At 35.6% G+C, this 19,543-nt stretch overlaps 1 protein-coding gene across 1 annotated transcript; it reads right to left on the bottom strand.

Annotated features, from left to right (window-relative positions):
* Positions 1-18,120: 18,120 nt before the first annotated feature.
* Positions 18,121-19,098, bottom strand: LOC132301079 (mitogen-activated protein kinase kinase kinase 20-like). The gene has a single exon (XM_059798368.1). The coding sequence runs from the start codon at positions 19,096-19,098 to the stop codon at positions 18,121-18,123; it is 978 nt and encodes a 325-aa protein (XP_059654351.1).
* Between the last annotated feature and the right edge of the window lie 445 nt (positions 19,099-19,543).

The raw sequence follows: 19,543 nt of genomic DNA, 5'->3' as shown, positions 1-19,543 counted from the left end.
TGATGGAGTGAATCGAAGGTTCTTGCCCGGGATAAGTTGATATATATATAATGCAATGTATATATATATATCTTAGTTTCCTAATTGATATATATATATATATATATATATATATATATATATAGTGGTTTCCTTAATTGGCCGGGACCGACTTGATACTTCGAGATTAAGTTATAAGGAAATTAATTGTTTTGTCTGGAAAAAAAATCATCTCTGATTTATCTCTGTTAGATATATTATGTTTTTGACAGGACAAAAAATAATAATAATACTAAACAAAAACTAAAGAAGTAAATAAGGTTTAAAAAAAAAAGAAAAAAGAAGAAGTTAAATTTATAGTATAAAGGGTATTTGTTGTATTTTAAAATAAGAAATGATGCATTAATTATTTTATAAATTTTTTTGTCATTTTCTCTAACACAAAAAGGCAAGTGAAGTACAAGTGTAGAAAAAATGAAGTTCCTCTTTCTTTTTTTGAGATTATCAAAATTATGTTTTTTATCGTTTTTTCAGTCTAAAGCACAAATATGGATCTATCCCTAATACCTGAATTCTTGTAGTGTAATTTGTGTTTCTTACGAAACTCAAATATATATGCAAATTTCCATTATTTAGTATGCAACAATAATATAACTCAAAAAGGAAGAGCAAAGTAGGGATGCATGAATGTTAACTCATATATATGGATTTAAGTGAATATAGTTGTGGTATTTGATGGAACCGTATTCGTTGAAAGGAGGGGAGTTGTGGAAGCTTGTTGATTTTTTACAACCGAGTTTTTATGGTGAGTTTTGCCTCTCCTAAAAAGTCTACGTTCAACCTTTGCATACCCTAGAAACACAATTTATTTTATTTTTAAAAAATCCTGCATTTGTCTTAACACAATTAAAACCTATAGCAACAACATCAATCTCAAAATCCGACACCAAGTTTCACATAAAACCAAATAAAAAAAAACTGATAAGTAATGAGAATAGATTTAAGATATAAGTAAATATTTGGTGCATATGATAAAATATGTGACTCCACAAAGTATATATTTACCATGCAGGAGATGAAACAAGAAGTTTGCTGATTACCCAATTGTACGTTATCCATTGACGAAAGCTTGAAAGGAAGGTTGATGGCTTTGATGGTGTAAGAATATTAGGGTTTTCTTTTGGAAAGTATATTAGGGTTTTAGTTTCCTAATTGGATTACAAAGACCTATAATGATACAATAGTGATGACGTGGAGATTAAGCTACTTCAACTATCACAACTTTATTTATTTATTACCAAAGTCTTCTAGCCTAGTAAGTAACACCTAACATGTTCCCAAAAAAAAAAAAAAAAAAACTTCATTTATTTATTAGGGAGCCATATTCATAATCCACTTTACTTCAATTTTTTTCTTTTAAATAAATGACATAAAAGTCCCTAAATTTATTAATACATCATCTTCTTAATTTTTTTTTTTTTTACATTCTTTATTTACTCTAATACTTTCTTTTTTCTTTTATTTTTATTTTTATTTTTCTGTGAGAAGAAATTTACTCAGTTGAAATTACTAGCATGATGGATTAGTGTTAAACTCAGTTATCACTATTCATCAAAGCAAAATTAGAGAACAAAAGGGTAAAAAAAATATCGGAGACAAAATTGTGTGTAAGAGAGACTAATAAGATCTAGCCAAAGATTTAATTTGGCTTTTATGGTACTTTGATTGCAATTATTGTGTATCATTAGATGAAGGATGCTGCAGCTGTTATCCTGGAAAAAATTGAAATCAGTGCTACCACATGAGGGATTATTGTCTCAACCGGATTAATGTTTATTCCTCATAATTTTTTTTATTTTTTTTTATTTTTTAGGCGGGGAGAAAGTATAGACCGGGAAAAAAAAATAGTTTTATTTATTTAGTTATTGGTTGAGAATTTATTTATTTGTGTTAATGTGTCTTATGTGATAATTATTTTTAGTAGGTAATGATGCAATTAAATTTTATAATAATAATAATAATGAATTAGAAAGAAAATAAGAGAAAATAAAAGAGAATTGAATAATGTATATAGGTTATATATGTATACTCTGTGCCCAGGTAATGTTGTTTGATATTTTGAGGACAAATTTTTTTTTTAAGGCGGGGAGGATGTAGAGACCAGGAAATTTTATTTATTTAGTTATTGGTTGAGAATTTATTTATTTGTGTTAATATGTCTTCATGTGATAATAATTTTTAGCAATTAATGATGCAATTAAATTTTATAATAATAATAATAATGAATTAGAAAGGAAATAAGAGAAAATAAAAGAGAACTGAATAATGTATATAGGTTATATATGTATACTATTGTGCCCAAGTAATTTTTTTTTTTTTTTTAAGTTAAAGGGTAAGCATTTGTATTAATATCTAAAAGAATATACATAAGGTCCAAGTAGGGCAACAGCAACTGCCATAGGCAGGAAGCAAGCCCAGAGGCTCAATACAAGCAAGCTCAAAACAGTAGCATTGGACACATTAGTGATAGAGAAATGAGGATTAGCAAAGCAGTCCCTTGAGTTGTGATAAATGCTGTAACAACAACATTTAGTCATAGGCAAGAGAATGAGCATTGGCAAAGCAGCAACCCTTAGTGAATAGCTTCTGTAAGTCCTCCACTTTATCAATTTTTCTCAAGTCATTTGCTTTTCTAACGCTGATTGAAGCAAGCCTTTCTCTAATACACTTTTTGATGAGATTAATGATGTAGGGAGGAGAAGATGAAGTGTTTCTGAAAGCTCTGTTGTTTTTTTCCATCCAAATGAAGTAAAGTGCAGCAGAGAGTAACAACCTAGCTATGTAAAATAAAACCTTTTGATCTCCAGTTAGCTGAGCACCACAAGATCAAATCAGTCCAGTTTGGTGGTTAATTGAATATAGAATCCTGCCGAGTGTTGAACAATGGTCCAGATCTCCTTTGAGAACTTGCATTGAAAGAATAAGTGATCAGGTGATTCATTATTGGCCAAGCAGAGAAAACAAGCATTTGTGTGGTTTGTGCATCATTGATTTCCTGTCAAGTGTGCTTAACCTACCTTTTATGGCAAGCCAAGCAATGAAACTATGCTTGGGGATATGGTGTTTGAACCATATGATATGGTACCAAGGGAAGATGAAAGTGGGAGGAAGGACGTATCTACATGTATGAGCAAGAGAGAAATTATCATTTGGTGAGGGCAACCAAATGATTGAATCTGTTTCCTTTGATGGAGTTGGTAGCTCTTGGAGTTGTGAATGGAAATTTTGTGATTGGAAAAATGGAATGTGAGCTACGGCTGCTGGAACTACCTAATGATTAAAGGAAATTAGACTATCAACTTTAACTCTCAAGTCCAATTGAAGAATTTTCCCATCATTAAGGTTGAGCTGGTTCAGGAGTGGTCCATTTGGCAACCAATAATCCAACCACATTATTTTATCTGTACCCTTCCCCGCCCTATGCTTCAATAAGCCCTTTGCCATATCCCTTAGTTTCAGCAATTTTCTCCATAAGCCTGAGCTTAAACCTGAAGCTTTAACAAACCAAAAGCTCTTATTCTTAATAAGGTACTTATAAGACCTTGCAACCCAAAGATTCTCCTTTCTAGCAAAGAGCTTCCATATATGCTTAAGGTTAGCAATGTTGTTTGTCATTTCTAAGTTTGGAAACCCTAAACCTCCATTAATCTCGGGTCTACAAACTACCTCCCAAACAACTTAATTTAGCACATGATCTCTTCAACTCTGGACCAGACCACAAAAATCTCATCAAAATTTGATTCAATTCATCAATAACCTTCTTTGGTAAAACAAATGTTTGAGCCCAATAAGATTGCATTTAGCTTTAATAAGAATAGCTCTCCCACCAAGGGAGAGGAACCTGGATGTCCATCTTTTCACCCTTGCCCAGGTAAAGTTGCAAGTTCTTTTGGGTTGGAAACTAAAGGCATGTGTTTTTTTTAAATAATATATGTATATATATTATGTGCATAGTCTGTCTCGGTGTGTGCGAGCGCATGTGAATTGCTGGACTATTTGTATATGCATACACACATGGTGCATATGGGTTACCTGAGGCTAAGTGGACTCATTATGTTTAGATAAAGTAAGAAAAAAAAAAAAACAACAAAAGGATTTGGCCGGGCTTGCCTCGTCGTACGTGTCAGGTAAGTAAAAATGGGTTAAAGAAGTATAAAAAACCAAAACTATCATCTTCCAACAAAACTATATATATATATTCCATTATAAAGAAAATGAAATTAAAAAAAATAAAAATGGAGAAGAATTTTAACGACATGTAGTATATGATGTCAAAAAATACAAAAAAACCACAGACATGTTGTGCTAGTCATTAAAGGCATACATCAACAATTTTATAGTAACGTTAAAATGCCACGTACGAGATATTTAAAAATTACGTGTTAAGTCATCAATGTTTCAAAGCAACGGTTATTTAACTATTTAACGACCTGATATTTTAGTATTGACAACTTTTAATGCTTGTCATGGATAGTATAAACTTTTCACGATTTCTTCAATAAAAGCATGCGTCTACTTGTCTTGTGAATCCGCATGTAATTAAAAGCCTTTTTTTTTTTCTTATAGTGCTCATGTCTAAAAATGGTTTTGGAAAGCTTAAAAAAATGTATAATTTCATAAATTACTTTTTACTGTTGTCTGAAAACAAATTTATTTATTTTTATTCTAATTCTCGAGAATAGTTGAAACAAGGCCCAAAACTGGTTCACATATCCTGCTGAAAGAAAGATCTTCTTGTTCACACCATAGCTTCCAGTTACAAGAAGCCTTGAACAAGTCTATTGTTTTTCATCAACAGGAATGAAAAATCATAATGTTAACCCTTTGAGAGTGGGCAGTGTAACAATTCTAATTTTGGTGACGGAAACAAATCCATCTTGAACTTTTGGGCATGTACATGTGGCTCAACGGATATTTTTTTAATCCTAATTGGTACTCACATACACATATCTCCACTGATGCTCAAACCCCTGATTTCTCTACAAACTATCTCCCAAGCAACTTAATTTAGCGCATGATCTTTTCAACTCCGGACCAGACCACAGAAATCTCATCAAAATTTGATTCAATTCATCAATAACCTTTTTTGGTAAAACAAATGTTTAAGCCCAATAAGATTGCACTTAGCATAGAATTGATGTAATAAGAATAGATCAACAAATGTTTGAGCCCAATAAGATTGCATTTAGCATATAATTGATTTAATAAGAATAGATCAACCTGGATGTCCACCTCTTCACTCTTGCCCAGGTAATGTTGCGAGTTCTTTTTGGTTGGAAACTAAAGGCATGTGTTTTTTTTAATAATATATGTATATATATTATGTGCATAGTCTGCCTCTCTGTGTGTGCGCGCATATGAATTGCTGGACTATTTGTATATGCATACACACATGGTGCATATGGGTTACCTGGGCTAAGTGGACTCATTACTTATGTTTAGATAAAGTAGGAAAACAAAAAAGAAAAAGGGATTTGGCCGGGCTTGCCTAGTCGTACGTGTCAGGTAAGTAAAAATGGGTTAAAGAAGTATAAAACAACAAAACTATCATCTTCCAACAAAACTATATATATGGAATATATATATATATAACAATATTCCATTATAAAGAAAATGAAATTAAAAAAAATAAAAATGGAGAAGGAGAAGGATTTTAACGACATGTAGTATATGATGTCCAAAAAACAAAAAACCACAGACATGTTGTGCTAGTCGTTAAAGGCATGCATTAACAATTTTATAGTCACGTTGTTAAAATGCCACGAACGACATATTTAAAAATTATGTATTTAGTCATCAATGCTTCAAAGCAACGGTTATTTAATTATTTAATGACCTGATAACTTTTAATGCTTGTTGTGTATAATATAAACTTGCCGTGTGAATTCGCATGTCATTAAAAGCCTTTTGTTTTTTCTTGTAGTGCTCATGTCTAAAAATGGTTTTGGAAAGCTTAAAAAAAAATGTATAATTTCATAAAACTACTTTTTACTGTTGTCTCAAAACAAATTTTTTTATTTTTATTCTAATTCTCGAGAATAGTTGAAATATGGCCCGAAACTGGTTCACATATCCTTCTGAAAGGAAGATCTTCTTGTTCACACCATAACTTCCAGTTACAAGAAGCCTTGAACAAGTCTATTGTTTTTCATCAATAGGGATGAAAAATCATAATGTTAACCCTTTGAGAGTGGCAGTGTAACAATTCTAATTTTGGTGACGGAAACAGTCCATCTTTAACTTCTGGGCATGTACATGTGGCTCAACGGAATTTTTTTTAATCCTAGTTGGTACTCACACACACATATTTCCACTGAGGCTCAAACTCCTAACCTCTTTTTGAGAAGTAAAAATTTGGTACCACTATGCCCGTGTTGGACGGACTTTTTTTGTTCTTGTGATTTGGGCTCACACTCTACAGTTACTATTCTTCACACTTTTAGTCCTTCACATCATTTACCTGACAGTCATGCTGCTAGCACAAAAGTCATTACCAACAAAAATGGTATGCTTTTTCAATATATATATATATATATATATATATAATATATGAGCTTTGTATTTTTTAAGACACAATAACATCACTATTAATACCATTCAAAAAAATAATAATAACATCACTATTAAATTGGTATATTGGAGGAAATCAATAATGAATGACTGTTTTTCTACCATACTTACAAACTCTACCATTTCTACTTCGATCTTCGGGTTGAATCTTCTGGTAAGTGGGGCACTTGTTCTCTGAAAACAATCTGAAATAGAATAAGATAAAACACGTCCTCAAAAATCTCGTTGGAGCAAAGGTTTAGGTTGATGGTCTAATTGGGTTGATGGCTGATGGCTTCTATACATAAATGGCGCTGAGTGTCTTTATATACGCATTAGGGTTTAATTCGTTTTCTAATACGAACACAAATAATGAATTATACCATAGTGATCCTAACAAGATGATATTAAGCTAAATTAAGTTTATGTTTGTTTGGATGTAAAATGTTTTTTAGTTTTTAAATCCTAAAATATTTAAAAAGAAAATAATATATATTTAAACCTAATAAAAATAATTTATTCATCAATTTTTAAATTATTATTTTACATGCTCCGACTAAGAAATAAAAATCAATTTTTAACTAATTATTTTACAATTAGTTTTACTAGATTCATATATATATATACACCCTAGTTCAAAGTATGCTCACTTTCTCATATATGTTTGCCAAAGCTATGGAAGCATCTTTTACTACTTCTTAAAGCTAGGTTAAAAACCAGAAAACAAGCTTGGGAAACATATATCAAACTAATTTTTCCTTTGTAAGAATATAAAAAATTATGTTTTCTATTCTCTATATGTTTTTTTTTTATAGGTAAAAAGGTAAGCTTTGATAAATAAAAGGAGAATGTACAATAGGTCCATTAAGGACATTACAAGCCAAAGGCTATGACAACAAGTGTTGCCACAGAATCACCAAAGAAGATAGCAAAACATGATACAACATCTATACATTTCTAATACACCACAACTGCTTTTCAAGAATGTAAATTGTTCCACCTGGCAATTTCAAATCTGTTTTTAATATCTCCTAATCTCAACAATCATATATTAGCAAATACCATCTAATCAATTAAGAACCAGGCCTAACCATTTACATACGAACAACCTTGAAGAAATAACTGGTGGAGAGCTTCAGGAGATCCAATCTTCCTAATTTCTGAACCAGACCTTAGTTTAAGGGATGTAAACCTTGCTCTGATGCAACCCTTGATTAGGTGGATGATGTGAATAGCTGAGGCTGCTTTGTTTCTGGATGCTCTTGCATTCCTCTCCTGCTAAATGAAGTAGATGGCACTTGAAAGAAGCAGCTTGTGTGTAATGAAATGGTTCTGTGTCCATGTTGCTGAGCACCATGAAATCAGTTCTCTCTAATTGTTAGGATTGATGTAGAAGCCTGCAACATGCTGAATGAAATTCCAAATGAGGTTACTGTATAGATATTTGAAAAAAGAAGTGATCCACAGATTCTTCAGCTGATAGGCAAAGGTAACATGCATTGGTATAGTGTTTCTTCTGCATTGGTTTAGTATCCAGTGTTGCTAATCTCTCCTTGAGGGCAAGCCAAGTAATAAAACCATGCTTTGGGATGTGGTGTTTGAACCATATAAGCTGGACCCAAGCAAAAACCAAAGAAGGAGTTGTAAAGTAATCCATAGTGAGTCTGTGAGAGTAATCCTTTGTTGAGCTTGGAAGCCATTCCACATGATCTGGACCAGTGGTTGGAAGGGGCAAACTAATGAGTTGTGTATTGAAGTCTTGACTTTGGAAGAATGGGATATGATGTAGTGAGCTGGGGATGGTCCACTGATGGTTGAAAATTAGGCTATCAACTGTGATTTGGGGATCCAGTTAAAGAATTTCCACATCATTGAAGCCAAGTTGAATTGTAATGTGACCATTCAGGAGCCAGTAGTCATTCCATAAGCTTGTGCTCTGCCCAGCTCCAATCCTGTGCTTAACCAAGCCTTTTGCCATACTCCTCAACTTAAGCAACCTTCGCCAAAATCCTGAACTGTTGGAAGAAGCTTTGACAGTCCAAATGGATTTGTTTTTAATAAGGTACCTATAGGTCCATGCCACCCAAAGACTATCCTTTTTAGAACACAGTCTCCACAAGTGTTTGAGACTTGACACTCTATTTGTGAGCTCAAGGCAAGGAAACCCAAGACCACCAAACCTTTTTGGCTTGCAGATGGTTGTCCAAGCAACTTTAGCACCAGTCTTCTTGAGATCAGTTCCAGACCAAAAGAAACATCTCAAAATTTGATTGATTTGATCAATAACTTTCATGGGAATTAATTTTTTTTACAACAGTATGTAGTTTTGTTTTTTGAAGTGAATATCTATTCCGGGCATTTGTAAAAAAAATACAAAAAAATAGATAAATTATATAGATCTGTGGAGTTTTGCATCTTTAAATAAGAAAGAGAAGAATCCTATATGTAGAAATTAATGACACGAAGCATGTAGATAAGGAAATTTTCCAAGGAAATTAAAGGAAGGGATATTAACTCGATGCACCAGCTATAACTTAAACCCCACACACACAAAGGACTTGTAGCGGGTAAAAGTGGCTCCTTGATGAACAATCAAAGAAGCACCACTTCTGGCTTCTAAAATTTAGTTGGCAGTCTTTGATTTTTACCAGTTGTTGATGACCGCGCCACGATAGCTGATTAAGTGGCGCCATCTCTGCAACATAGGCACAACTGGCCAGTGCTAACCTGGCGTGTCCATGATGGATTAGGTATTTTCGAGCTACCTATCCGATAACTGAACTCACTGGTCGAGGAAGGGGTCGTTACCCTTCCTACACTGTGGACGCGCCTCGCTCCAGTCGAATGGGCTCTTCCCCCCTTGGCTCGTTCGAGGACGCTCTCTGAAAGAGCGACCTCTACTAACCTGTTCACACATTTCCCGTCTCGGCAAAGAGGATCTCGGGATAAAATTGGGATAGGACTCTGCGAGGTCATGAAGGCAAGACCTCGAAAGGGACCTATCCCCACTGAAGCATGGGAATCTGAGGACATGTGGATAGGTGGTTGAGATCCAAGGGCTCGCCTCAGCCCGAGGCCAACACAAGGGGGAAAGGATACTCGGTACCTAAGCTCGAGCATTGAAGGATAGGAAATGCATTAATTGCGAAAGATGTTTGATAAGACCCGTATTAATTAGGGAGCGCCATTACCTCCTTTAACTGGGGAGCAAAGCGCCGCGGCTCATCCATCAATGTCTCATCCGTCAGAAGAAGAGACCATCAAACCTTTGGGTAAGAGCGGGCTCAGCTAAAGGACCAAAAGACATTAACCGAGGAGGTAAACACTATAAATAAAGGTGTTAATCAGTCTTTAAGACACAACTACCACATTAACAGATATTCCCTGACAAGCTCGAGCTCACACGGTACCAATGACAGCCTTCCCTTTCTCAATCTCTATACCTAAAGAATCCCTTGTGTTGCTTGGATCTCCACTTAGATACTGATCTCAGAGTTCTTGGCCTACGTGAAACGATCTCCTCGTCTTATTCATGTACAACCATCAACACCAGTCATGATATGGCTAGTTTTCTTTCTCTCTTCCCCTATTTGTGGTTATAGATATAGTGGACACAGTGCAAACACTCCCAATATAGCACATTTTTTGACCTTGGGACCAATATTTGATGCCTCTTATACACGTTAGAGGGAATATTTCTTCTCTTTTTTGCTTCATTTAGGCATTGCTCAACAGTTGCATCGGTTGGGCTTGCGGAGTGGCCATGTTTTCATCGTCCTGTTATGTTTATATAATAAAATTTATATTTGTTTTCATCTTGATCTCGATCAGTGTTTGTACGAAAATGTTGAGATTCACCTTAGGAAAATGTTGGAATGCATTTTTGGAAAATTCAATACACAGCTCATTAGTTTGCCCCTTCCAACCACTGATCCAGATCATGTGGAATGGCTTCCAAGCTCAACAAAGGATTACTGTCACAGACTCACTGTGGATTACTTTGCAGCTCCTTTTTTGGTTTTTGCTTGGGACCAGCTTATATTGTTCAAACACCACACCCCAAAGCATGGTTTTATTGCTTGGCTTATCCTTAAGGAGAGATTAGCAACACTGGATACTAAACCAATGCAGAAGAAACACTATACCAATGCATGTTACCTTTGCCTATCAGCTGAAGAATCTGTGGACCATTTATTTTTTAAATGTCCATACAGCAACCTCATTTGGAATTTCATTCAGCATGCTGCAGGCTTCTACATCAATCCTAACAATTGGAGAGATCTAATTTCATGGTGCTCAATAACATGGACATAGAACTATTTCATTACACACAAGCTACTTCTTTCAAGTGCCATCTACTTCATTTGGCAGGAGAGGAATGCAAGAGCATTCAGGAACAAAGCAGCCTCAGCTATTCACATCATCCACCTAATTAAGGGTTGCATCAGAGCAAGGTTTTCATCCCTTAAACTAAGGTCTGGTTCAGAAATTAGGAAGATTGGATCTCCTGAAGCTCTCCACCAGTTATTTCTTCAAGGTTGTTCGTATGCAAATGGTCAGTCCTGGTTCTTAATTGATTGGATGGTATTATGCTAATATATGATTGTTGAGAATAGGAGATATTGAAAGTAGATTTGAAATTGCCAGGTGGATCAATTTACATTCTTGAAAAGCAGTTGTGGTGTATTAGAAAATGTATAGGTGTTGTATCATGTTTTGCTATCTTCTTTGGTGATCTTGTGGCAACACTTGTTGTCATAGCCCTTGGCTTGTAATGTCCTTAATGGACCTATTGTACATTCTCCTTTTATTTATCAAAGCTTACCCTTTTATCTAAAAAAAAAAAAATGTTGAGATTCACCTTAGGAAAATGTTGAGATTCATCTTAGGAAAATGTTGGAATGCACTTTACAAATAATTTGGGATGTTTGTACGAAAATATTGAGATGTACTTTAGGAAAATGTTGTGATGCACCACTTTACAAATACGTTGGGATATATGTTACGAAAATGTTAGAAAATTGTTGTGCTGCAGTGGGGAAATTATTGTGATGTAGTAAATAAGGAAATAGTGCTGTTTGAAAATAAAATTTCAGATTTTATTTTCAAGGAAATCCTCTTATTTCCATAAGAATGGCAGAAACAAAGAAATCATACCTCTTGCTTTGATTTAGAGAAATCTGATCTGACCTTCAATTTGGAAATAGAATCGCTTATTTTATTTCAAAATAAAGCCGGCTTATTGCTTCTATTTGGAAAGAAATCAAAATCTATTTGGAAGAAATCAAATTCTAAACTGGGTTGATTGATATTTTGGAAGAGAAGAAGGGTAGCTAGATGGCGGGATTTGAATCAAAATCTATTTGGAAAGAAATAAAATTCTGAACTTGGTTGATTGATATTTTGGGAGAGAAGAAGGACTGGGTGGCGGGATTTCAAATTTATTTCAAATGGGTTGCTGAAATGAAGGAGGGAGGGAAGTAGAAATAAAGGAGGAAAGAAGAGTATATTTGAACAATGTATACATATATATATATATACAAAAATTCTGTATAAAGAAAATATAATTTTTTACCCACTATGGTAAGTACTATTCATTCACAAAAATGGAGCAAATGTTTGCACTATGCAATTGGAGGTGATTTTTACCCGGTGTGTTATATGTATTGGATGAGAACACGGGTGAAGTATATCCAAGGTGCATTCTGTATGAAAGTAACAGGGGATCCAATCGCACAGAAGGTGTGTATGGAGTCACTGAACGGAAGCTAGTGTAGCAGATGCCCTCATTGATCTCATTCCTGGAACTTGTCGACCTCCAATCAGGTGCTTGGTGTTGAGATTTTATTTTTTGTAATCCGGGATTATACAGATTGTATAGCTGTAGGATTGAATTATTTACTCCTTGATTTAGGGCTAATTGGTAGGTAATTAGTTTCCTATTATTGTATAATTAGTTACCTAGTTTAGCTAGGTATTAGTCTATAAATTGAATGTCTCTGAATTTCAAGATGGTATCAGAGCCATCCTGAACTGTACCTTTGAATCGTTTGAATTTACCCTTGAAATTCATAGACCCATACACATATCCATAATCGTACACAAACCCATACCCGCTGCTATTTCAGTCCATGCCAAATCAGTCAGCGCCGAATCCGTCGCCTAATCAGTCGCCGTCGCTGAATCAGTCACCGGAACTGCAGCCCCCGCCGGAAGTCCATGCTAGCCATCTCTGCCATCCGCCGCCGTGAGCTCTCCTTTCCCGAGTTTGCCGCTGCCGCTACTCCACAACCGCCGAGCTCTCTGAAGTCGCCGATCTGAACCGGATTTGGTCTCGCAGCGCTGATCTCTTGACGACCCACCACCGCTGCATCGCCAATCGTCTTCCTCAACCGGAGCTCACAGCCGAGCTCTACCACCGGTTTTTTCCATTTTCCAAAGCCTTCTGATTTGTTTAGTTGTTTTTTTGTTCTTTATATATATATATATATATATATATATATATTATATTGTATTAAAAAAAAAAATCAAAACCCTCTGTTTGGCCATAGGTGTATTTCTATTCCAGTTCTGGATTAGTTCAAAACTAAACTAGTTTTTGTAACCTCATTTGAAAACTAGTTCTGTGATAAACCAGTTCACAAAAAAAAAAAAAAAAAAAAAAAAAAAAAAAATATATATATATATATATATATATATATATATATATATATATATATATATATTGAATCATCTGGAGCAGACAAATCTACCTACAAATGCACTCATTGCAATCAGATTGGTCATACCAAAAGTCGCTGTTTCAAACTTGTGTGATATCCGGCATGGTGGGATCATTGGCGTTGGAAGAAGAATTCAACAAAGACCTCCACTACAGCAGTTGTTAAGACAACAGATATTGGTGGTAAGAATTTCAATATTTCTACACATGTTGCTAATAGTGCATGGATAAGTGATTCTGGTGCCACAGATCATATAACATTTGATTCTAGACAAGTCTCACCTCTTAATTCATCCTCACACAAATTTGTTTCTACTACCAATGGGACTTTGAACCCAGTTATTGGGGACGGATCTTTGATACTCACTGATAATCTGCATTTAGATTATGTTTTAGTTGTTCCATCTTTAGATTCTAATCTTTTATCAGTTTCCCAAATAACCACAGCTTTATCTTATGTTGTCATTTTTTGGCCTGATTTTTGTGTGTTTAAGGACATCCAAACAAAGCAGATGATTGGTTGTGGTATTAGGTGCGGGAAACTGTATTACTTAGACTTGATGTCCAAAAGTTCTGACAAGCTACGACAAGCATTGATAGTGGATGGTTCTGAGGGGGAGAGAAAAAAATCTGAAATCTGGCTGTGGCATCGACGTCTGTGACATGCTTCATTTGGTTATTTGAAAAAATTATTTCCAATTTGTTTGCAAACCTTGATGTTTCTAGTTTCCGCTGTGATGTTTGTGAACTAGCAAAGAGCGACCGTGTTTCGTATCCATTATGTTTACATATAAGTCCATTTCTTTTTATGCTTATACATTCTGATGTTTAGGGTCTGTCCAAAGTCACTACTTTAGGTGGATCTCGTTAGTTTGTTACTTTTATTGATGACTGCACCAAGATGACCTGGTTGTGCTTGATGAAGTCCAAAGGTGAAGTGAACTTATTGTTTCAGAATTCATAAAATGGTTGAAACTCAATACAATGCACATGTTCAGGTTCTCCGTAGTGACACTGGTGGAGAATATTAGAGTTTTGCCCTTCAGCAGTATTTGGAAGCACGTGGAACTATTCATCAAACCACTTGTTCCGATACACCCCAGCAGAACAGGGTTGCAGAGCGAAAAAATCGACACTTGTTGGAGGTTGTTCGTGCTTCATTGATAGAAGCGCATATGCCATTATCGTACTGGGGAGAAACACTTGCCTCTGCAGCATATCTTATCAATCGAGTACCTTCCAGCTTTATTGCCTTCTGGATTCCATTGCAAGCTCTCACTAACGCAGTTGTTGCCCCAACCGTCCCAAATCTACCTCCTCGTGTCTTTGGTTATGTAGCTTTTGTACACCTCCATAAGCATCAACGCAATAAGCTAACTCCTCGAGCATTGCGATGTATTTTTCTCGGATATGCTACTCATCAAAAGGGGTATTGCTGTTATAACCCTCCCACTCGATGAATGTTTATCACAATGGATGTTGTTTTTAATGAAGACTCGATGTATTTTTCCTCTGCGTCTGAACTTCAGGGGGGGTACCAGAACGAAATTCAGACTCTAGATTATGATTATCACATTTTTGAGGACGGCGATTCTAATGTTAATGACTCACAAGTTGGACCAACCAATCAGGAATCAGGCGAATTGGATTCGCGTGGTATAAGTTTGGATCAAAGTGGTGATGAACGCCCAGAAATGGAAAGTATGGCGCCAACCTCATTATCGTCCGAGTTCGAGTCCCTCGCAATTGATATATCAAACCAATCGTCTGCTGAGGATGTTCCTGATTTAGTGTCTGAGCCACTCAGAAAACAATTACCACCGCGTCACACTAGAGGTATTCCTAAACCCATATATGAACCCGAACTTTCTAGTAAAGTTAAGTATCCCATGAGCAATTATGTGTCAAACCATCGATTGTCAGAATCAAATTTGTCATTTGTAAATCAATTATCTACTGTATCTATTCCTAACAGTGTGCAGGAAGCCTTAGCTGACCCTATGTGGAAAACAATTATGAACGAGGAGATGAAATCCTTGCAGAAAAATAAAACTTGGGAACTCATTGATCCTACATCAGGAAAGAAACCAGTTGGATGTCGATGGATTTACACTGTGAAGTATAAAGCAGATGGCACAGTTGAACGCTTTAAAGCAAGATTGGTGGCGAAAGGTTACACCCAAACCTATGGAATCGATTACACAGAGATGTTCGCACGTGTAGCCAAAATAAACACAGTTCGTGTCTTGTTGTCTTTAGCTGCGAACTTGGATTGGCCATTGCAATAATTTGATCTGAAGAATGTCTTTCTGCATGGTGAATTATCTAAAGAAGTCTACATGGATCTCCCACCAGGATGCATGATACCCAAAAAGTATAGTCGGAAGGTCTGCAGGTTAAAAAAATCATTATATGGGTTGAAATAATCTCTAAGAGCATGGTTTGGAAGATTCACAAAGTCTATGATAGCCTTTGGCTATTGTCAGAGCAATTTAGACCACACGTTATTTCTGAAGAAACAACAAGGTAAGATCACTGCACTCATTATATATGTAGATGACATGGTGGTTATAGGGAATGATCCTGAAGAAATGAAGACTCTCAAGAAGTATTTGTCCAGAGAATTCGACATGAAAGATCTAGGTCCTTTGAGATATTTTCTTGGGATCGAAGTATCTCGATCTAATAAAGGAATCTTTCTATCTCAAAGAAAATATGCTTTAGATCTATTACAAGAGACTGGCATGATAGCATGTCAACCAGTTGAGACACCAGTGGAAGAAGGACTGAAGTTATGTGTTGAGTCCAACCAAGTACCTACTAATAAAGGAAGATACCAAAGACTTGTAGGGAGATTGATGTATTTAGCACACACAAGACCGGATTTGGCTTATGCATTGAGCATTGTTAGCCAGTTTATGCATGATCCTGGAGAGCAACATATGAATGTAGTTATGCACATTTTGAGGTATCTGAAATCTGCTCCTGGAAAAGGAATTTTGTTCACTAAAAATGCTGGTTATCAAAACATAGATGCATATACTGATGCTGACTGGGCTGGAGCTATAGATGATAGGCGATCTACTTTTGGTTACTTCACTTTTGTAGGAGGTAATCTTGTTACATGGAGAAGCAAGAAACAAAATGTTGTTGCTCGCTCGAGTGCGAAAGCTGAATTCAGAGGTATGGCGCTTGGACTTTGTGAAACTTTGTGGTTAAGACTTTTCTTGCGGGATTTGGGTTATTTACCTAGGCAATCGATTAGACTGTGTTGTGACAACAAAGCAGCATGTGATATTGCTCATAATCCAGTTCAACATGATCGTACAAAGCATGTCGAAATAGACAGATTCTTCATTAAGGAGAAGTTGGATGAAAAAATTGTGGAGTTGCCTAATATTCGATCTGATGATCAACTAGCCGACATTCTCACCAAAGCAGTCTCAAATCAAGTGTTTTCAAAAATTTTAGGCAAGTTGGGCATGTGTGACATCTATGCACCAACTTGAGGGGGAGTGTTGAGATTTTATTTTTTGTAATCCGAGATTATACAGATTGTATAGCTGTAGGATTGAATGATTTACTCCTTGATTTAGGGCTAATTAGTAGGTAATTAGTTTCCTATTATTGTATAATTAGTTACCTAATTTAGCTAGGTATTAGTCTATAAATTGAATGTAATACTCATCGTGAATGATATCGAATAGAGTTTTTTAATTCTCATATTCGTTCTCTGAATTTCAAGACTTGGCTGTTGGAATGCAGAAGGTTGTCATCACCCACAATGGCAAGTGCATCAGAATAAGGAAATTCAAAGCATAATCAGTATCACCTCTTCTGGTGCGGATTTGTGATCAATGAAGTTTAAAGATGACGGACAACCATTGGAAAAAAAAACAGCAAGAAGAAATAAGATATGAATAGTGACTAAAAGTTTTCAAATGATTTATGTTTACTGGCCAGTCTTCTTATCAGTTGCATTACCCATAACTTGTAAAAATTTTTGTCTTCCGTATATGCATTATTGTCAAATTTATGTCACCTCTCTATTATGGTTAAACTTGTAAAATGATTCATATTATAATTCAGTTCACTAAAAACCTAGCTTCTGCCGCATTTATTGTAGAAGAGTTTTGCAGCTACTGCCAAACACATTCATTATCACACGATAAATAGTGCAAAAGCCATAGTGACATAAATTAAATTAAATATGTGGCTGAAGTCATTTGATGACTTCATTATTAAATAGAGATTGATCAATCAGATTAGTGTGTGTGTGTGTGTGTGTATTGTAAGAGATCATTGTATATGCTAGTTCCATGATAAAAATTCAATCCATAACTCGAGAAAATGGGGATTTGAACACTTGAACCACTAGGCATTCTCAGCATAGTTTTGTGCAAGGCACAAAATATATTTCTCATTCATCGTTTTTTTGATCGATACCATCAGAATTAAAATTCTTTTCCATTCCATTATTAACCTTTTGCCACATTAATCTTGAATACATGCAGTAGAAGTGTTTTGCAGCTACTTTCAAAACCGATCATGATCACAACATTGAAAGAGATCAAATAATGTATATCAAATACACATGATAAAAATCAATTCAATCCATAACCCAAAAGAAAATTGTGATTGGAAACACCATTTACTTCTTCATTTTAAAGTTTATGAACAGAGAAAATTGATCACTGTGCTGATCGAACAATTTTAATCAAACAGATTAATTATATACATGTACGTTTGAAAGAATCAAGTATACACATTAGTATAAAACATGAAACTAAAAATCAATTCAGTCCAAAACCCTAGCTTGGGGCAACTGCATGAACACCCTTTAGTTGTTGATTGATTAAAAGAGAACTGATCAACTCTGCGTCGTGCCGGTTGTTGAAGGGATGGTGTTGAACAAGTTTGGAAGCTTTTTTCAAAGATGATGGCAGTGGCTGGTGTTCAACCATAAATGGATGATTTAGGAGCATCTTTGCAGTCCATCTCTCACTTGGCTCCCTCACTAGACACCTTATCAAGAAGTCAGTGGCGTTGGCAGAAAATCCCTCTGGTATCTCCGGCTCTTCTTCTCCTCCGAAACCAATCTCGAAGAGCAGATCATTCAAATCCCCATCAATATTACTCCATACCGGCTTTCCGGTGAGCATCTCCACCATAACGCAGCCGAGAGACCAAATGTCCATTGGTGCTTCATTCAAGCCTAATGCAACTGACTCCGGCGATGTGTAGAGAGGTGTCCCTCGATAATCATCAAGCCCACCACTCACAAATATATCACCCTTTCCAGCCCTCTTCGCCAGTCCAAAATCAGCTATCTTTACTCGATTATTTTCGACCCCGCATCGACATGGTACTGATGATGTAGGAAACACAAGGATATTAGCGGGCTTGATATCACAGTGAACAAACCCTTTCTCATGAATGTATTGCAGTCCTTTAAGGATCATTCGGCTGTAAACCCTAACTTCTGGTTCTGACAACTTGCCGCCGCGTTTCTTGATCAGGTCTTCCAAGGTGCCTCCCGGTGCATATTCCAGGAAAAGATTGGAATATTTTTCATCTTTTGCAATCATCTCCTCGAATCCAAAACAACGAATGATCTCCGGACAACCTTTCAGAATCTGTAGAATGATTTTTTCTCGTTGCAGCGAGGCCGATTTTGAGAAAACCGATGATTTAATGGCGATGGGTGGAAGGGTAGGGAAGGTTGCAAGGTACACAATACCGTACGTTCCACTGCCAAGAACCTTCTCTATCTTCCACTGTGTCGCCATTGATGGAGTGAATCGAAGGTTCTTGCCCGGGATAAGTTGATATATATATAATGCAATGTATATATATATCTTAGTTTCCTAATTGATATATATATATATATATATATATATATATATAGTGGTTTCCTTAATTGTTCGGGACCGACTTGATACTTCGAGATTAAGTTATAAGGAAATTAATTGTTTTGTCTGGAAAAAAAATCATCTCTGATTTATCTCTGTTAGATATATTATGTTTTTGACAGGACAAAAAATAATAATAATACTAAACAAAAACTAAAGAAGTAAATAAGGTTTAAAAAAAAAAGAAAAAGTTAAATTTATAGTATAAAGGGTATTTGTTGTATTTTAAAATAAGAAATGATGCATTAATTATTTTATAGATTTTCTTGTCATTTTCTCTAACACAAAAAGGCAAGTGGAGTACAAGTGTAGAAAAATAGAG

Source organism: Cornus florida, unplaced genomic scaffold, assembly GCF_030987335.1.
Source record: "Cornus florida cultivar Cherokee Brave unplaced genomic scaffold, ASM3098733v1 CherokeeBrave_3.0.0_Hap2_Chr03, whole genome shotgun sequence".
In the NCBI taxonomy this organism is placed as follows: Eukaryota; Viridiplantae; Streptophyta; class Magnoliopsida; order Cornales; family Cornaceae; genus Cornus; species Cornus florida.
The sequence above is the reverse complement of the archived record's forward strand: the minus strand, read 5'-3'. Positions and strand labels throughout refer to the sequence as shown.